Here is a 19,975-nt window from a genome sequence, read left to right on the forward strand (position 1 = left end):
CCACTTTTTTTTTTTTTTTTTTTAATTTCTCACTTTCGATCACTACCTTATGGTCATATTAGGGAACATCCTTCTTCTATGGCAGGGTTTCTCAACCCTGGAACTGCTGACATTTTGGCTGGATAAGCCTTTGCTGTGAGGCCACCCTGTGCACTGAAGGATGTTTAACATCTCTGACCTCTAACTACTTGATGCCAGTGGGTAGCATTTCTCTCCCGGTTGTGACAACCGAAAATGTCTCCAAACACTGCCAACTGTCCTCAGGAACATGAGAAACACTGTTCTAAGGAAATACACACTGAAATGTTTAGGGGTAAAGGGGCACATCTACGATTTACTCTCAGATGATTCAGAGGGGAAGAAATCTACACATGTATAAAGAGAGAATGATACAAGAAACAGGACAAAGGACAAAGAACTGGTGAGTCTGAATCCGAAGTGAAGGGTATACAGAAGCTCTAGCCAGCAGTTCTCCCAGGTGGTCCAGAGCCCCGGTGGCTCCCCTCTAAGGATCTGAGAGGTGACACTACTTCTGTACTACCAAGGTGCTCTCCTTTTCACTCATCCTCTCACGAGTACACGAGAGATTTTCCCAGAGGATACACAACATGCAACGATACTGTACACGAAATATGACAGTATCTGAAAGATCTGTGTACCTCAGTGAACCAGTATTTTCCAAATGCTAAATACTACAAAACCATGCATCAGTGAGTTTAAGTAGATCAATGGGTTTTAATAAGACTGCACAAAAACTTCAATGGCATGGTTTCAGATTCCACAATGAAACTTCCACTTTGTTCAGTTTCACTTATAATATCAAAAAGGAATAGTCACAAGTAGCTGAAAAGACTACTAACATACTCCCTTTCCCAATCACGTATCTGTGTGAAGACTCTTAAACCCAAACAACCTACTGGACAGACTGAGTGCAGAACTAGGCAAAAGTCCAGCAATAGTTTATTAGGCCACACAAAATTTGAAAAAAGTAAACAATGTCACTCTTCTAACTAAAATGCTTTTGTTGTGGAAAGTAAACATACTTTAAAAATACTTATGTTGACAAGCAGCAGCTTTATTACTGTTATTTAGATATTAATATTTCTTAAAAATTTCAGTGTTAATTTCCATATAGTAAATACTGATGGATATAACCCACATAAACAAATCTTGCTTAGCATCTTTGATGCTTTCTTTTCTTTTCTTTTTAAAGATTAATTTATCTTAGAAAGCCTGTGAGCGAGTGGGGAAGAGGTACAGAAGGAGAGGGACAGAGACAGAGTCCCAAGCAGACTCCACACTGAGCCTGATACAGGGCTTGATCCCATGACCCTGAGGATCATGACCTGAGCCAAAACCAAGAGTCAGATGTTTAACCAACTGAGCCACCCAGGAACCCCTAGTCTTTGATACTTTTTTTAAAAGAGTGAAGGAATCCTGGGACTCAAATATTTGAGAACTACTGCCTTACGCTTTTCTCACAAGCTGAAAATTCTATGAAAAAAAATGTTACAAATATACACACAGCACACTAGCCAAAAGGGGGACAATGAGTATAAAAATAAAAAGATGATAATAAACAACACGTATTTCATGAGTCCATAATAACGTTTTAAAAACAAGGTGCACTTGGCTGGCTCAGCTGTTAAGTGTCTGCCTTTGGTTCAGGTCATGATCCCAGGGACCCGGGATCAAGCCCCGCATCGGGCTCCCTGCTTGGCAGGAAGCCTGCTTCTCCCTCGGGGCGTCTGGGTGGCTCAGTCGTTAAGCGTCTGCCTTCAGCTCAGGGCGTGATCCCGGAGTCCTGGGATCGAGCCCCACGTCAGGCTCCTCCACTGGGAGCCTGCTTCTTCCTCTCCCACTCCCCCTGCTTGCGTTCCCTCCTTCGCTGGCTGTCTCTCTCCCTGTCAAATAAATAAATAAAATCTTTTTTTAAAAAAATTAAATAAATAAATAAAACAAAGGTGGGAGGGGCGCCTAGGTGGCACAGTCAGTTCAGTGTCCAATTCTTGGTTTCGGTTCAGGTTGGGACCTCAGCGTCGTGAGATCAAGCCCTGCACTGGGCTCCCCACTCAGCAGGGAGTCTGCTTCCTCTCTCCCTCTCCCTCTGCTTGCCCCCCTGCTTGAGCACACATTCTCTCTAAAATGACTAAATCTTAAAAAAAAAAAAAAGGTGGGAGACAGGAAGAGAAAGAAAAAATGGAAAGCTCTTCATAGAAGGATGGCAGTGAATTAATGTAGAAAGAATAATACATTTGGAAAATCACCATTTTGCAATCCCCAATATAATGATAGACACAAGGGGTCATCAAGGAGTAAACTACCAGGGTGTGACTGCTGGTAAACAGGAGCTCCATATATGTGAGTTCCAAGAACCCATGGGGTTCCTGCCAGAAAAGTGTGACCTAAACCTCATCATAAGGAACCAATCTGTACTCTGCAAAGTATTCAATGTCATGAAGAAGACATGAAGGGTGGGGGACTGTTCTAGAGTGAGCACAATGCATGAAACGTGAATGAGATCATAGACTGAAAATAAAACAGAAACAGCTGCAAAGAACTTTTGGGCGGGATAACTGGGATGTCACTATTAATGCTGATTGTCTCAGTGTACTAAGGGTACTACGGCTGTGGGGAAAGAACACCCCTCTGCCTTTAATGAGTATTAATATGGCCCAAAGGGTCTAGGAGTAAAGTCTTAGTTTATATCGGTGAAGTGTAAGAAGGTTTGACCAAAGGGAAGTGAGAAGAAGGCATCAAGGCAGGCAGAGACAGCCAGGGAAGGAGCAGTAAGATGTTAACAGCTGGTAAACCCAGGGAAGGGGTGTATGGGTGTTCACTGTACTCGCAATTCTTCTATGGGTTTGAAAATGTTCTAAATTAATAAAAAGAAAAAAATGAATTATGGTGCTAGAAGTAACATTCTCAGGCTAGAGGTGCTGTAAATAAAAAAGAATTCACATTCAGATTTATTAGTTAACTCTACAAGCAGAAAGTGCTGGGCAACTTATAGAACACAGAGGCCATCCTTTTTGGTTAGTTCCCCCCAGAGGGTGAAGGCAGGGGAGTCATCGCAAGTTGGGATGGAGGCTGCAGGGCCATGAAGGCACTAGGATAACAAGCACACGGTCAGCTCTCCTTTACAACCGGAAGGCACCATGTGCACACGTGTGCGCACACACACACATGCACGCAAATGCTTCTGGTCTGGAAGGGCTGTCACATGGCCAGTCCAAAGAAAGAATCTGCTATTTGGGATTATGTGTAATACAGAATTATGAGAATCAACATGGCATTTTCTTTTTTGAAACATCTGTTACACTACATCCTTCTTTATAATGGAATTTATTTTAAAGGAATTTGACTTTTATAACTAAACTGAACAAATGTATATCAAGAATAACTAACTGCTTTAAACAAATTCCATTTCCTCACAAAGCAACCTAAGTGTTCATCTCAAGCCTTGCTATTTATAAAGGATGGAGGAAGAGAGTGAAGCCCATGGGCTAACTAATTCCCTTAAAGCTTCTTGGGTCGATTTCTTTTTCCTAGATCTGAGACACAAGGCCCAATGTCTACTTCATGGCTTTTCTTCATGTATCTTAACATCACATTAACAGTAGATGGTGTTGAAGAAGTTCATCAAGATGACACGACTGCCAGCTGATCCTTGAGCTGGACTCGGGCAACAGGAAGCTCCTCGCCCCCTCCTCTATCCTCGGAATATGTGCTCTGCCCACCGTTCCCACAGCAGGAGCCATTTTCAAGGATGTAGCCTTGAAAGAATAGGTGTTTTTGAGACCATCTGGGCAGTATACGTGACTAAGCCCAGTTAAAGCTTCTATATAAACTTTTAAGGTCTGGAAGATGAGTGCCGAGATTTACTTACCTTGTGGCTGCCCAAGACAAGCCTTGTAATAAGTCCCCTTACGTATTAAGACTGCCACTACCAATCTGGAGTGGTCTGCCTCTTCAGTTTCTCTTTGCCCACCCTGTACTGGGGGTAGTTTGCAAACCAAGAGATGGAATTAAGTTCAAAATCTCCTAATTCGGAGATATTAGATACAGAAGTATGCTGGGTCCACTTACTTTCTCAAATTTGACACTTCATTCATATACTATTTGCAAATGATATATTAAGAATACTGAATCTCAATCTCTACAGCAGCCCTCAATGATTGCCACCTGACTCATAAGCCTAACAAAGACGTCATACTTCAATTTTTCTTGCTTTTATAAGTTTATTCAACACTTCTTATAACCAAGACACAGATATTGTTAGAAATGTTTGCCTTCCACCTGTATGCATTCTCCACAGCCACTCTGAGATGCAGAGGTGCATCTGGAAGCAGGACCACCATATAATTTTGAAAGAATCCATAGCAGTTCCTATCCTTTCCATACCTACATTTTCTTCAAACTATAGTGTAATTTTGCTAGAGAGACATTCTTCATTATCAGGTAAATCTGACCTTTATAGAACAGCCCTGGTCCACCTTCAGAAAAAATACACACTAGTGGACAACCTCCCACAAACCCAGTGTGCACCCAGCTGTAGCAGCAGCAGGTGTAAGAGCTGCACAGGCAGGACTTCAGGAAAGCTGACCGAGGGCTAGAACACAGACCATTTATTGTAACGGCGACGAGACAGGCATGCCCCAACTCTACAACACATCAGCACCACTCCAGTGGAGGCAGAGAAGCCAAAACCCAGGGCCCAGAAGGTCGATGCTGAAACTGGAGATTAAGACAGCAGCTTGGTTCCGGCCAGACAGGTCAAGCCTCAACCCAGGTGAACACAGGCTTACTACAACACGCATCCAAAGTTCTTTAGTTTCTTGGTTTTCCTTCTATGCAAACTCCTGACCCTTACCTTGGAATTCAACATAATTTCCGGAGCCCTGTACCAGCGTGTGGCTACATACTCCGTCAGGAACCCTGTGTGATCGTGGTCCGGATCTGCAACACGGGCCAAGCCAAAGTCACAGATCTAAGAGAGACAAAAACGGCACACTTTAGAGACTCTAATGAAATTAATATCAAAACATCAAAAAAATAAAAAAGATAATAGCAGTAATGATGATGATAAGCAGTTGCTGCCATTACTATGTGGCACATCTTCGCTGGAAATTCTATGTACTCATTTTTATATAATCCTCACAACAACCTCTAAGGCAGTGATGACCATCCAACACGCTGGAGACGAGGAACAGGCTGGAGGAGTCTGTTAAAAGGCATCCTCATCTTTCATTATCTGTTTATCCCACAGAAATCTTGCTTTAGGTCACCTGACAAAAACTGTACTGGGTAAAAATAAAGTCACCAGAAACTGCCCAGGGTCCTTTCTCGGGCTACTCCTGCTGGCCCTCTGAGGATCAACATGGCTAGATCAGCTGTACTTGCCTTGATTCTCAGACTTTACTTCCTGCCATTCTTCCATCTGTTCCACAAATGCAGGTACCTCCAAAGATTCTTCCTACTTCCTTCTCTCCCATGTAGTCAAATCAACTCCCAAAGCCTTACAAGAGGTTTCATATACTGAAGATGAATCTTTTTGAAGGTTTTATTTATTTAAAAGAGAGAGAGCACACACAAGGAGGGAGAATAGCAGAGGAAGAGGGAAAAGCAGGCTCTCCGCTGAGCAGGGAGCCCAATGCAGGGCTAAATCCCAGGACTCTGGGATCATGACCCAAGCTGAAGGCAGGCGATCAACTGACTGAGCCACTCAGGCGCCCGGAAGATGATGTTTACTTTTTTTTTAGGTAAATATCCAGCTCCAATACTTTGGTGCTACTCCAGACTCCAACACATATAAAATTTAACCATAATATACAGCTGACTCTTGAAAAACATGGGTTTAAAACTATGCAAATCTGCTAATACATGGATTTTTTTTCAATAAATATATTGGAAAAATTTTTTGGAGATTTGCAACAATCTGAAAAAACTCGCAGATGAACTATGTAGCCTAGAAACACCAAAAAATTAAGTTAGGTATTATTGCAGGAATACAGTATACAATATATATGACATACAAAATAGGTTAATTGATTTGATGTTCTCGGTTAAAGCTCCTGGTCAATAGAAGGCTATTAAACTTGGGGGGAGTCAAAGTTATACACAGACTTTTGATTGTGTGTGTGGGAGGGGACGGGTGTTGGTGCCCCATATCCCTCTGTTGTTCAAGGGTCAACTGTACTTAGACTCATACAATTGGAGGATATTTTAATTCCTTCGCATCGGGGAACTAACCTGAGAAAGGGAGAGACATGTTAATAAAGCCAGGCCAGAGTATAGGACAAGGCAACCTGGAAAACAGACTGTTTTGTAGCCTTACTGCTTTAATTCAGTTAAGAAATGCTAAGAGCCTGAGCTCAGGCCATAAAAATGGAGACAAGGAGGAAAGGACATGCTGAAGAGATACTCAAAGGACTTAAATGGACATCAATCTTTGCTTAAATATCCCAGAGTTGGGTGTCTCAACTCAACTTCAGAAAGCTCCCATTCACCTCATGAAAGTCTTCCTCTAGCCTTGGACACTGGCATCACCCTACAGTGCCTCTAACCCCACAGGTCCCGCAACAGATTTCAACTATACCATTCAGGAAGAGTTATGTATCTGTGGCTGCACAATTCCCATCAACCTACTGCATCTTCAAAAGAAGCAAATGTCACATCTGCTTTGGCAGTTACTCTACCAGAGGCCATTTTCTATGTGTATTGAGTCGCCTGGTGAGGAAATCCTGGGTCCTGCTCCATAGCTCTGATGCTAACTCTGGCCACTGTACTCTCATAACTTTGGTCTACGTTAACTTCCACCATAAGCACGACCATCACCTTTCAAAGCTGGTTTGCTTGCCAAAGCCATTACACTCTCAACGGTTATGGGCCTGTCAGAGGACCTGGTTGATGTATGGCCATAAGCTTTTATGCAGGATCACAGTACGTTCTAACTTTGGCCTGGCTGACCCTGAGGCTTTCAATGTACCTGGCACCCTGTTTGTTTCTTCCAAGCCTTTTCTAGCAATTTCCGTAACACCGCCTGCAGGAAGGCTTCCTAGTAATCATGCCCAGGAGGCTCACCAGCAACATGGTCCTCTTTGGCACGATTTCCAACTCAGAGAAGCAACTACCGACGATTTCTTCTTATATCTGGAGGGGAGTCCTCTAAACCATTCCGAGCCATCACTTGCCACGTTGCCCTACCACCAATCCATTTTAATTCTGTGGCTTGAACTTTTCAATATATCTGTGACCCATAGTTTCTCATTTTTTCAGGGCTAACACTTCATCTGATTCAAAGTCAACCAAAGCTCACCATTCAGTCTGCCTTCAATTGTATAAATGGACACCTAGAAGCCACATTTTGAATTGCACAGAGAAGAAATACTGCATCTTGTCAGCAGAGCAAAACCAGCACAAACCCCAGACCATGGCCACAGACCCTTCATCACCCCCATGCCTAGTATCACACAGACTGGATGGGTCCAGACTTGATACACAGTTTTTTATCGGCTAGTTGAATAAAAAAATAAGTCCCAGATAGGTTTAGAAAGCCAGAATATAAGAAATTCACATATAAGGGAGGCCATGTATTGAAGCTGATGTTTCCATGCTCCTCATTAGTGTGGGCAAAGAAATGGAAGCTGTGTTTTGGAGGGCTTGATTAGATTCCTAAATATCTACAAAAACAGGGGATAAGTAGAATAACTTTAAACACAGTCATGGCAGATTTATTTTCTAAAAAGGGACACACAGGGGCGCCTGGGTGGTGCAGTCGTTAGGCGTCTGCCTTCGGCTCAGGGCGTGATCCCCGCGTTATGGGATCGAGTCCCACATCAGGCTCCTCCGCTATGAGCCTGCTTCTTCCTCTCCCACTCCCCCTGCTTGTGTTCCCTCTCTCACTGGCTGTCTCTATCTCTGTCAAATAAATAAATAAAATCTTTAAAAAAATAAATAAATAAAATAAAAAGGGACACACCATTATAATCCCATCCTCCATGCTCTTCTTATAAGGTCTCTGAACTTGTATCAAGAGGGTAGGCTCTATCTTCCCTCCTCCTGAATTTGGGCAAACCTTTATAACAGCTTGAACCAAGAGAACATAGCAGAAGTGATACTATGTGACTTTAGAAGCTATATCATAAAATACAACATGACTTCCACCTGGCTCTCTGTCTACTGGGCTACCTGGAACCCTCTGCCCACCTCAGGAGGAAACCCAGGACACGTGGGCTACATGTGGGTGTTCCAGGTGACAGCCAGTATCAACTGCCAGGTCCATGAAAGGATTCCAGCCCCTACCTTCGCATTTTCTAGCTGAGATCCAGACGTGAGAGCAGAAACCAGCCATCACTGCTACCCCTTGACTAAATTCCTGATTCTCAGAAGCTATGAGCTAACACATGATTATTGTTTCAGATTACTACCTTTTCAGGTGATTTGTTACAGAGCAAGAAACAGCTACTACAGTGGTAGTGGACATAGTGCTTGTGGTAGGACAGGCACTCTCTGAGGAGGCCCCACTGAAGTGATACTGAACCACTGAAAAGATGCCAACCACGGAAAGACCTGGGGAAAGCCAGAGAAATGCCCTAAAGAATCTAGCTGGGCAAATGTGAGGGGCAGAGGTGGCAACTAGACCAGAAATCTCCTAAAACGGCTCTTGAATTGACTGCTTCCACATCTCAACTGCCATGGCCTTGAGGTTCAGTTTAGTTTGTCTGGAATTAGGGAGTCTAGATTGGCTACCCACCTGCAAGCTAATTCATCCTCTAAATTCCTGCCTAAACGTTGTTTCTAAAATATAAGTCACCCTTCTGGCTCAAAAATCTTGAACCAATCCCCTCTGCCTACTGAATGAAACCCAAATTCTTCTTCTTCTTTTTTTTTTTTTTAAAGATTTTATTTGAGAGAGAGAGAGAGAGCACACGGGTAGGGGAGGGATAGAAGGAGAGGGAGAAGCAGGCTCTCCGATACAGGGCTCGATCCCAGGACCCTGGGATCATGACATGAGCCAAAGGCAGACGCTTAACCAACTGAGCCACCCAGGCGCCCCGAAACCCAAATTATTTAAGTGTAACCTTCAAGACCATTCACATGCTGCCACTGAACCACCTTCCCGATCTCCTCTCCCCCACCATCTTCTCTGACCACATCTGCTCCTACTGACTCCACACTACACCCGTTTTGTTTTTTTTTAAGATTTATTTATTTTTTTGACAGAGAGGCAGCAAGAGAGGGAACATAAGCAGGGAGAGTGGGAGGGGGAGAAGCAGGCTTCCCGCCAAGCAGGGAGCCCGATGTGGGGCTCGATCCCAGAACACTGAGATCATGACCTGAGCTGAAGGCAGACGCTTAATGGCTGAGCCACCCAGGCGCCCTACACCTGCTTTCATGACTTAACTATGCAACAACCTTTCCATTGAGCACCCTATCCATGCCATTCCCTCACCCTAAACCCAACTTGAAAGGCACCCCTTCTGAGAAGTTTCCCAGAAATCAACAACACCCCCACCCAAGAACTGATTGCTCAGTTTTCTAAACTCCTCTAATACTTTGTTAGACACATATTAAAGTACATCCCACAATCCATGATAGTTAACTGTGCATATGCCCATCTTCCCAGCTAAAAGAGAAACAAGTTCCCCAAAAAAGGCAACACTTGACTGACTTGTTATTCCTAATTGTCACATACATGGTGGACACCTGACGTTTGGTCAATAAATAACTTACTTTACATGTTTATAGGAAGCACAACAACTGGGGTGGATTAATTGGCATTCTCTAACGGTGACCATTTTTCACAATATCTGAATTGCTGATAATTTTTTAAAAAATAAAAAATCAGGGGCGCCTGGGTGGCACAGCGGTTAAGCGTCTGCCTTCGGCTCAGGGCGTGATCCCGGCGTTATGGGATCGCCCCACGTCAGGCTCCACCTCTTTGAGCCTGCTTCTTCCTCTCCCACTCCCCCTGCTTGGTGTTCCCTCTCTCGCTGGCTATCTCTATCTCTGTCGAATAAATAAATAAATAAAAAAAAATCTTAAAAAAAAAAAAATAAAAAAAAAATAAATAAAAAATCAGGGTACAGAGTTACCAGGGTTAAAATATTCTGTTAAACAATGTTAGTAAAATTACACCATTCAAAGTAGCAATATTGAGGAAGAAGGAAAAAAATTAAAAACTGGAATTCCTAGTACTCCTTCACTAGGAAGGACAACATAACCTATCATGCTGAATGCTGCAATACAGTTATTTCCTTAAGATTAAAACTAAATGTGCAGTTGCTCTTCCTTATCCTCTCCCTGCAGGAAATCCAGTCCAAAAGCCCTTAAGGGGGGATCATATGACATAAGGATCTCCGTGGGGTTAGGAGAACCGCAGTGGCTCACGGGGGTGTGAGGGACCCAAGTGGAGGTAAGAGGGAGCTCCAGATCAGGGCGTGGTCTAGGTGTGAGGTGAAGGGGGAGTTCATGTGGGGAGGCAGCAGCAGCCCACCTAGGTCTGAGAGTCTGAGCAAAGTGAGCAGAGGGTCCATGGATTATACTGTACAAACCAATTATTTCACTGGAAGTGGCAAAATGGTGATTTTTCTAGTTTTATTATTTGTTCTGCATTAACTAGCTGGCATTCTTTTTGAAGAGCCATTGTTCATCAACTGGAGCTGTTTATACTGATGCACAAATCCTACTGGAAAGACATCCCTTTCCTTCAGTGACCGACTTTCAGAACAGTGAGTTGGTCTAAGGGTGACCTTGTTTTATTATTTGTATCCCTCATGCCTAGTACAGGACATAGAACCAGCAGGTTCTCAAAAGTTACTGGTTACAATTTAAAAAAAGAGGGAGATGTGGGGTTTAGACCTCTAAAAGATTTCATGACCCTATTCACGGTCATCAATGAAAAGCTCATGATTTAAAAAAGACAAAAATAATAACACCACAACACTGAAGGCTAGCCAAATTCATATGGTATTGACTAAAAACTATGAAGGCTACAAAATAAAAAAGAATATATTCATTATAATTCCATACAAAGGAAGGTATGGTCAAGTAGCGTATGGTACAAGAAACATAAAATGACCTCCAGCACTCCTACCTGGCTTTTTAGGCTATGTAAACTCAGAATTTCATTAAACAAAGGAAACCCCAAAGACAGATTTCACTTCCTATCTTCCAGAGTCCTCCCTCCCGGGCATAACCAGAACTAAAAACTCCGTGATCCTAGCACCCTGGGACTCCAATTGGGATTTCTGTGGGCTCTGTCTAGCAAACATCAAGGACACAGACTGCTAGAGACCTCATTCCCCTGGTAGTTCCACTAAAAATATGCTAGCAGAATCTCCAAATAGGATCTCTAACCCTTGTTTCTGTGGCCCTGAGCAATAAAATGGGAGTCTACAAGAGAGGCTCTCAGAAGGGTTCTAAAAGGTCAACATCTCCTTGTCTCAGGACTTCAGAAAACAAGTGCAAAGCATGTTTATGGAAGTGAGAAAGAAATCTTAACTGCTGTTGACCTTGACTAGAATGAAAGTCAAAAGTTAACAGTCTAAAAGACATTAATAACAACTGATACCCCAGGGCTCAAGAGTAAGAAATACTTTAGTAAGAGAAGCCAATGGAAAAAGGAAGAAATGACATGACTGTCAACTTGAAAATTGAAAAAACCCTAAATAATAAGAGGTAAGATCACAGGTTACAGACTTTCTAGGCACAGGGGCCTGTGGTACAGGCATCGTGGTCACCCCAAGGTACTGCGGATGTGATGGATATACAGTGATTTCAGAGCGCAAGCAGAAAAGACCCTTTTCCCCACTACTGCTCTCTCAACCCTCATAGACGCACCTAAACTGCCACCGTATCCTGACCTACCTTTGGGAAATGCTCACCATGACAAACCAGGGATGATATACCATACTCATCTTTACAATGAGATTCTCTCCTGAATATTCATGCCCATGTGAATGAAGCACACCCCATATCTACACTTCAAAATGTGGGTGAATTATGCTGCTGTGAATATCTAAATTATCCTATTGTGTTTCTGAGTCTCTGTGTTATATTGGGTTTTGAAAACAATACTTGGATTGTGCAGATGGCCAACAACACAGATCTATCAATGTGGGTGTAAATTTTGGTGAGTATGAATAATTCTATTCATAGGTAAAGACAAGCCCACAAATAGTGAACAGACAACAAAGTAATCTGGTTCTGTTTGTTTTCTTCATAAGGATGAGCATTTTCAAACAAAAGTTAAGAGTCAACTTTTCCCATACTGAAAATACTGATTGAGAATGTCTCTCCAAAAACAAAAGCAATCTGTCATAACAGAATTGTGGTAAGAAATAGAAAGAAAAAAGAAAAGAACTAGGAGACATAAAAATATTCTAATTTTTCAAGAAAATCACTAAGAGCCAACAAAGTGTGGCCATTCCTTCAAGCAGCTTCACTCCTTTTGTGCCTACCTGGCTTTTAGTTGCAGATCCATGGGAAGGGATCTGGTTACACCCCATGTAAGACATAAATCTAACTTTGTAGGATCCCAAGAGATGACAGAGTCCAACCCAACTGTATCTAATGTAGGAAGCTACCCTCTTTCACATCTCAAAGAATGTTAGTCACCCCGTTTTAAACACTCAATGATAGTGAATAAGCTGACCGACCGACCACCTGGTAACAGAACCCACTGCCTTTTCTTTAGATAGTTCCAGAAGGTTCTCCAAGATCTACCTCCAACCAACAGCTCCAGCTTAGCATCAATGACTTCCTATTACTCATCCAAAGCTGCAGCCACACAAAACAGGCCTCAGTGTTTACGTACTAATCCCTTAACTTCTTACTTTCCTTTCTGTTGTTCCTTTTGCCTACTATGATACTCTTTGCCTAACACAGCCACTCCCTTACTGAAAGCCTGCCCATCTTTAGAGGACCAGCACGGACACCACCTGCTTCCTGATGCCTCTCAAAGCCCCAGCCAGAACTAACCTCCCTCTCTCCTTTGCATCTGTACACTATTCTTTTCAGTACCTCAGTTACAGGAGATATTATTATAATAATCATCTATCGCTTATCAGAATTCTGACCTATCAGTTTTCAGACTGCAGGAGCAGACACTCCTCCTTCTCCCTTGCCAGGTATTCCTTAAGGGCTTCTCACAGGAATGACAGTTAAACTGAAGTCTAAGAAATGATCACTGCTATACATTTAAATGCACTTTTTACATAGCTTTGAGATATAATTCACATACCATATAATTCACCCACTTAAGGTATACAGTTCAATGGTTTTTGGTACTATACTCACAGGGTACACAACTGTTACCACCATCTAATTTTAGAGTATTTTTGTAACCACAGGAAGAGTTCTTGTATTCATTATCAGTCTCCCCATTCCTCCCCAATCCCACCTGTCTAGGAGTTTATTTTATTTTATCCACTTTCTGTGCTACCAATTTATCTATTCTGGACATTTCATGTAAACAGAGCACACATTACGTAGTCTTTTATGACTGGCTTCTTTCACTTACATAATAATTTTCTAAGGTTCATCCATATTGTAGCATGTATCAGTATTTCATTCCTTTTTATTCCATTGTATGGATCTGCCACATTTTATTTATTCATCATCAAAGTACATTCAGGCTGTTTCCATTTTTGGACTATTATGCTACTTTAGATTATTTGTATGCTAGTTTTTGTGTGGACACATTTTCATTTACTTAGGTATACACCTAGGAGTGAAATCCTCACCAACATTTATCATATGACTTTTTGATAATAGCCACCCTAGTATGTATAAATTGGTATCTCATTATGGTTTTGACTTGCATTTCCCTACTGACTTACAATACCAAGCATCTTTCCACGTACTTATTGGCCATTTGCATAACTTCTTTAGAAAAATGTCCATTCAGATCCTTTGCCGAATATTAAACTGGGCTATTTATCTTTTATTGTTGAGTTACAAGAGTTTTTCAAATATTCTAGATAGAAAAGTCTCTTATCAGATACATGATTTACAAATATTTTCTCTCATTCTGTGGATTATCTTTCACTTTAAAAAAAAAAAGACTTTATTTATTTATTTGAGAGAGAGAGAGAAGGCACAAGTGGGGAGAGGGAGAAGCAGACTCCCTGAGAAGTAGGGAGCCCGATATGGGGCTAGACCCCAGGACCCCGAGATCATGAGCCGAGCTGAAGGCAGACGCTCAACTGACTGAGCCACCCAGGCGCCCTATCTTTCACTTTCTTGATGGTTTACTCTGTAACACAGTTTCCAAATCTAGATAAAATCCAATTGTTCCCCCTTTTTGTTGCTTGTGCTTTTTTTTGGTGTCATGTCTAACAGGATCCGCCTAACGCAAGACTGCAAAGACTCACACCGATGTTCTCCAAGCCTATTCTAGTTTAGCTCTTAGATTTAGGTCTTTAGGGGCACCTGGGTGGCTCGGTCCGTTAAGCAGCGTCCTGGGATTGGCTGCTACTGGCTCCACACTCAGCAGGAAGTCTGCCCCTCCCCTGGCTCTTGAATGCTGGCTCTCTCAAATTAAAATCTTTTTTTTTTTTTTAAGATTTTATTTATTTATTCGACAGAGATAGAGAGCCAGCGAGAGACGGAACACAAGCAGGGGGAGTGGGAGAGGAAGAAGCAGGCTCATAGCGGAGGAGCCTGATGTGGGGCTCGATCCCATAACACCAGGATCGTGCCCTGAGCTGAAGGCAGACGCTTAACTACTGTGCCACCCAGGCGCCCCTAAAATCCTTTTTTTAAAAAAGCTTTTATTTATATATTTTACAGAGAGAGAGAAAGCAAGCACAATAGAGCACAAACAAGGGGAGTGGCAGACGGAGAGGGAGAAGCAGGCTCCCCACTGAGCAGGGAGCCTGATGATGGCGGGCTCTGTCCCAGGACCTGGGATTATGACCTGAGCTGAAGACAGATGCTTAACCAACTGAACCACCCAGGCACCCCTCAAATTAAAATCTTAAAAAAAAAATTTTTTTTAGGTCTTTGATCTGTTTTGTGTTTATTTTTGTACATGGTATGAGCATATATCCAGCTGTCCCAGCACTTCAATCATTTGTTGAAAAGAATGATCTTGGCACTCTCAACCAAAAATCAGTTACCATAAACATACAGGTTTATTTATTAACTCCCAATTTTATTTCATTGATCTATATGCCCCACTCTTATGCCAATATCAGTGTCTTGATTACTATAGTTTTGTAGTAAGTTTTGATATCAAGAAGTGTAATAAGCCCTCCAATTTTGTTTTTTCAAAAATAAGATGATTCTGGCTATTTTGGGTCCTCTATTCATTTCAGGACCAACCTGTCCATATCTGCAAAAAAGCCACCTAGAGCTTTGTCAGGATCACACTGACTCTGTAAACCAATTCAGGGGAGCTCTGCCTTCTCAACAGGATTAAGTCTTGCAATCCACAGACATTGGATATCTTTCCATTTATCTAGGTCTTCTTGGATTCACATGAATTTTTATCAGACTGAATCCACATCCCTTCATATCTAATACATCCTCAGATTTCCCTCCTTGTTTAGCTCTGCTACTATTAAAATAGAAATATATGTATGCAAATGCTACCCATTTTCAAGAGAACTCTTAGGACTGTAAGGATCTAGGGTTTCCCTATTTATTGGGAATACCTTAGGTACTAGTCATTAAGGTTAAGTTTTCTGATGTTTTCTGAGTGTTCTTTGTATAAAATTTATTGAAGAAAAAAGTTACCAATGAAATGGATCTTTTAACTTACACGTAATGCACATGATCCCCCTTTTATATACGTAAGCTTAGATATACACATAAATGTAAGAAAATACCAAGAACTTTGGAAGAAAATATACCAATATGTTATAGTGGTTACCTCTGGAGAGAAAGGAACAATCAAATGGAGAAGAAGAGAACTAGCATTTTTTACTTGCATGGGGGTGGCCATAAAAATGTTTTCATGTATTTCTGGTGTGATTTTAAATATGAATAACAGTATAAATATGACCCAGTGAAAGAGTTTTTTCAACATATATCACCCCAAGAGTAAATGACGAGGCTGACCTTGAGATCGCAGGTGGTATTGAGCAGCAGGTTGGAAGGTTTGAGGTCACGGTGCAGTACATTGGCTGAATGGATATATTTTAACCCTCTGAGGATCTGGTAAAGAAAATAGCAGATATGGTCGTTGCTGAGGTGTTGCGTCTTCAAGAGCTTGTATAGATCTGTTTCCATGAGGTCCTGTACTATATATCTATTTAGACAGGTTAAGGTAATACAGCAACTATCTGGTTACACTTAGCAAAGCACAATGAAATAAAAATGAACCCTCTCCCCAAACGGTCCATTATTGTATCACAAGGCCTACAAGGAAAATGAGGAACTGATGATGAAAACCTGGTATACCTCTATGGAAGGACTCTAAAATAGTTAACCCCTTCTTAGGTCCTGTGAAGCAACAGGCATTAATATCTGCCTGATATGACAAATAACAGGCCTAGACTCAGATGAGACAGGCTGTTATGGAAATACTGGCTAATCTTTAAGTCTCAACCTCCTAGTCCATCATCAACAAACCCTCTCCAAGGATTACTGAAAAGGGCTTTGAGAGGGTGGTAACCAGCAGGCATCATACATTCCCCTCCTCTTTTTGGCCCAGCAACAACCTGTAATGTCACTGTTCTTTTACTTCCCTTCTTGTCCCCTCCCCACTTTATCAACCATAAAACCTTTGGAAATACAGACCTAGAACACATCGCTATGAAATTCAGCCTTCTATGTGCTTGTCTCTCCAACTGAGGTTAAAATCCTAAATAAATGAGAGTATTGGGAAGTCATGCTTAGGGACTCATGCTGGTTTTGCTCCTCTTGCTTTCTTGCCTATCCATGTATCTAAGCCACCGAGAGTTTTATCTGTAGCGGATTTTTTTCTTACAGAAATTAAATTCTAAAACTCTTTAGCTTTGGGGCGCCTGGGTGGCACAGCGGTTAAGCGTCTGCCTTCGGCTCAGGGCGTGATCCTGGCGTTATCAGGCTCCTCTGCCGTGAGCCTGCTTCTTCCTCTCCCACTCCCCCTGCTTGTGCTCCCTCTCTCGCTGGCTCTCTCTCTGTCGAATAAATAAATAAAAATCTTAAAAAAAACCCCAAAAACTCTTTAGCCTTAACTTCACCAGATATTATTTCATCAGTAGTGTTTTTGCATTTCTCTTATTCACTTCTGGGTAAATATTATTGTATGTCCCCTACAGATTTATGCTAGATGAGACACAGTATGCGATTCAGAGGAAACAGAATCTGGAAACTTGTCATCTTGAAAGAGACTTGATTTTCCTAGTAAAAGGTAAAGGAGAACAACAGGTGGTAGCAGCAGGAGGCATCTCACTTAAAATAACACTACAACTTGATAACAGAGCTGTTTAAAAATGGAAAGGGAGGCCTACAGACAGTGAGCTGCCCATCCCTACTGGGGCAGAATGCAAACTGGGAAAACTGGCAGGAATGCTGTACTGGCCCCAACAGTAACTTTTTCCTGACAGACCCTCTTCAGTATACTTAATGCTTCTATCTTTCAAATGCAGTCTTTAACCAGGCAGCATCCTCTGGGCGTGCTAACTCCAGATTTCTTAAATGTTGCTCATAGTTAATAACAGAACTTCAGAGCTGAGTCAGCTTCAAAGATCATGAAGGCTAGGCTAGTACCTTAATTCTAAAGATAAGAAAACAGACCTAGAGGTGAATGACACTAATATCAGGATAGTCTGGATTTGACCAGGTGATATCCAGGGCACCTTCTTTCTTAGTATACTGTTCATTCCTTCTCTTTTTACCATAACAAACCATACCTTGAATGGAAAAAACATGACTGGAAATGGTATTAAGAGTTTCGATAACTACACTTAAACAAAATCTTTACTGAAACAGAGAAAATATTGGATTTGCTAAAAGACACTAAAAACAGTTACTGACAACTGATAAAATAAATCAAAGAAAAAAATTATACAAGTCTTCTAGTAAATAGCAAGCAGATTACAATTTCCCCTTTAATGTGCTTTATATACTTTTTCTTTACTCTGATAAATCCAGGTATTTCAAGTTACATTTCCTCAACAAGGTGACCAATCATTGGAGTCAGCTGTCTGAAAAGGATACACATCTTTCATTTGCTCGATGGTTGGTGCTCGAATAATATCATTGATTCCAATGATGTTCTCATGTCTGAAGCGCAGTAAGATTTTTATCTCCCTCAGAGTTCTCTGGCAGTAGGTCTGGTGCTCAAAAGGACTGATTTTCTTGATAGCTACTCGAACTTTGTTGACATTATCATAAGCAGAGCTAAAAAAAAAGGGGGGGAGGGAAGAGATGGCATTTAAAATAGTTTCAGAACATCTTGGCAGAAAGAATAAAAATTGGTAAAGTATTAAATGTCTACCACTCTGGGTAAGAACTTGTTTCATACACATGAAGGCAGCATGTATGTTTATCCACAAATAAGCCTCAAGCTAGGAAGGATGCAGCTGGCACAACGTAGCACATACTGAATCTCAAACTCAGAGGGCCCAGCCCTGGTAAATGTGTAGATGCCACTGTCATAAACCCAGGAACGTGGTTTTATGCCACACATGCATGCACAGAATATCTTCCCACTGTTTTTAACAGCACTGCATTTTGGTGAGAGTAATCTTTTCTGTCTCCAAACAACTTCCTATTGTTGTATCAGATTCCTCTGACTCAGAAGAAACATTCAAATGACCATCAACCACATCTTTATCCCTAACAAAAATGGACCCAAGAGGACGCCTTGATTGCTTGCATCTACTTTGTCTTACTTGCAAAATGACATGACTCTTCTTTTTTTAACTGTTTCAAGTAATCAATTTAAGGAGGCTCATACAGTTCCAGGAATGACCTTCATATAAATGATAAGCAAATTATTCTTGGTGAAGAAAAATGATGGTTCTATGTATATTAAAGTGGTTTTTAACCATAAAACACAAAAGCCATAAGGAAAAAAAATCACATTTTAAGGCAGTATTGGGAAATACTACATGATTTTGAAATTTATTATAACACGTTAAAAACAACTTTGCCCTCCAAAGCTCTTCATATACATAATTACATTTTATCTTCACAATATCTTTAAAGTAGTTGACAGCAATGTTTTTATGTACACTGTCGAGGTAAGATTCTCTTAAAGAGGATAATTCATTTACCCAAAGGATTAATCTCTCTAGGCCTTCTTCTTCCAAAGTACCTTAGGCTTACATCCTTTTCTCAGGACGTTCTCTTTCTATCTCACTCTATCTGGGTACATGCCGCATTGACAGGTTGCCACGAATGGATGGGCCCCATCGCTCAACTGAAGTGCTGCTCAAATGGTGGTCCCCAGGGGCGCCTGGGTGGCACAGCGGTTAAGCGTCGGCCTTCGGCTCAGGGCGTGATCCCGGCGTTATGGGATCGAGCCCCACATCAGGCTCTTCCTCTATGAGCCTGCTTCTTCCTCTCCCACTCCCCCTGCTTGTGTTCCCTCTCTCGCTGGCTGTCTCTATCTCTGTCGAATAAATAAATTAAAAAAAAAAAATCTCAAATGGTGGTCCCCAGACCCCGCATCAGGATCACCTGACTTTCTTTTTAAAAATGCTAGTTTTGGGGCATCTGGGTGGCTCAGATGGTTAAGCATCTGACTCTTCATTTTGGCTCAGGTCACGATCTCAAGGTTGTGAAACTAAGCCTCACAGCAATGGGCTCTGTGCTCAGGAGGGAGTCCGCTTGAGTCTCTCTCTCTCTCTCTCCCCCACCGCCCCTCCCCCCACCCACGCACAATCTCTCTCTCAATAAATAAATCTTAAAAAAAAAAAAAGTTCGTTTCTGCCTCATCCTAGGCCTTCCTTTTTGAAAAAAAAAAAGGAATTCTTAATTCCAGTGTAATTAACGTACAGTTATGTTAGTTTCAGGTGTACAAGAGAGTGATTCA

General features: G+C 41.7%; 1 protein-coding gene across 1 annotated transcript in view; it reads right to left on the minus strand.

Annotated features, from left to right (window-relative positions):
• The window catches only part of MAPK1 (mitogen-activated protein kinase 1), a 108,058-nt gene that overhangs the window by 25,223 nt on the left and 62,860 nt on the right, over nt 1-19,975 (minus strand). Inside the window, exons 3-5 of the mRNA XM_034642779.1 lie at nt 18,154-18,336; nt 16,069-16,258; nt 4,874-4,990 (exon numbers count right to left, since the gene is read on the minus strand). Of these exons, the coding sequence (XP_034498670.1) occupies nt 4,874-4,990; nt 16,069-16,258; nt 18,154-18,336 (490 nt within the window). The remainder of the gene's footprint in view (nt 1-4,873; nt 4,991-16,068; nt 16,259-18,153; nt 18,337-19,975) is intronic.

Source organism: Ailuropoda melanoleuca, chromosome 14, assembly GCF_002007445.2.
Source record: "Ailuropoda melanoleuca isolate Jingjing chromosome 14, ASM200744v2, whole genome shotgun sequence".
Classification (NCBI taxonomy): Eukaryota; Metazoa; Chordata; class Mammalia; order Carnivora; family Ursidae; genus Ailuropoda; species Ailuropoda melanoleuca.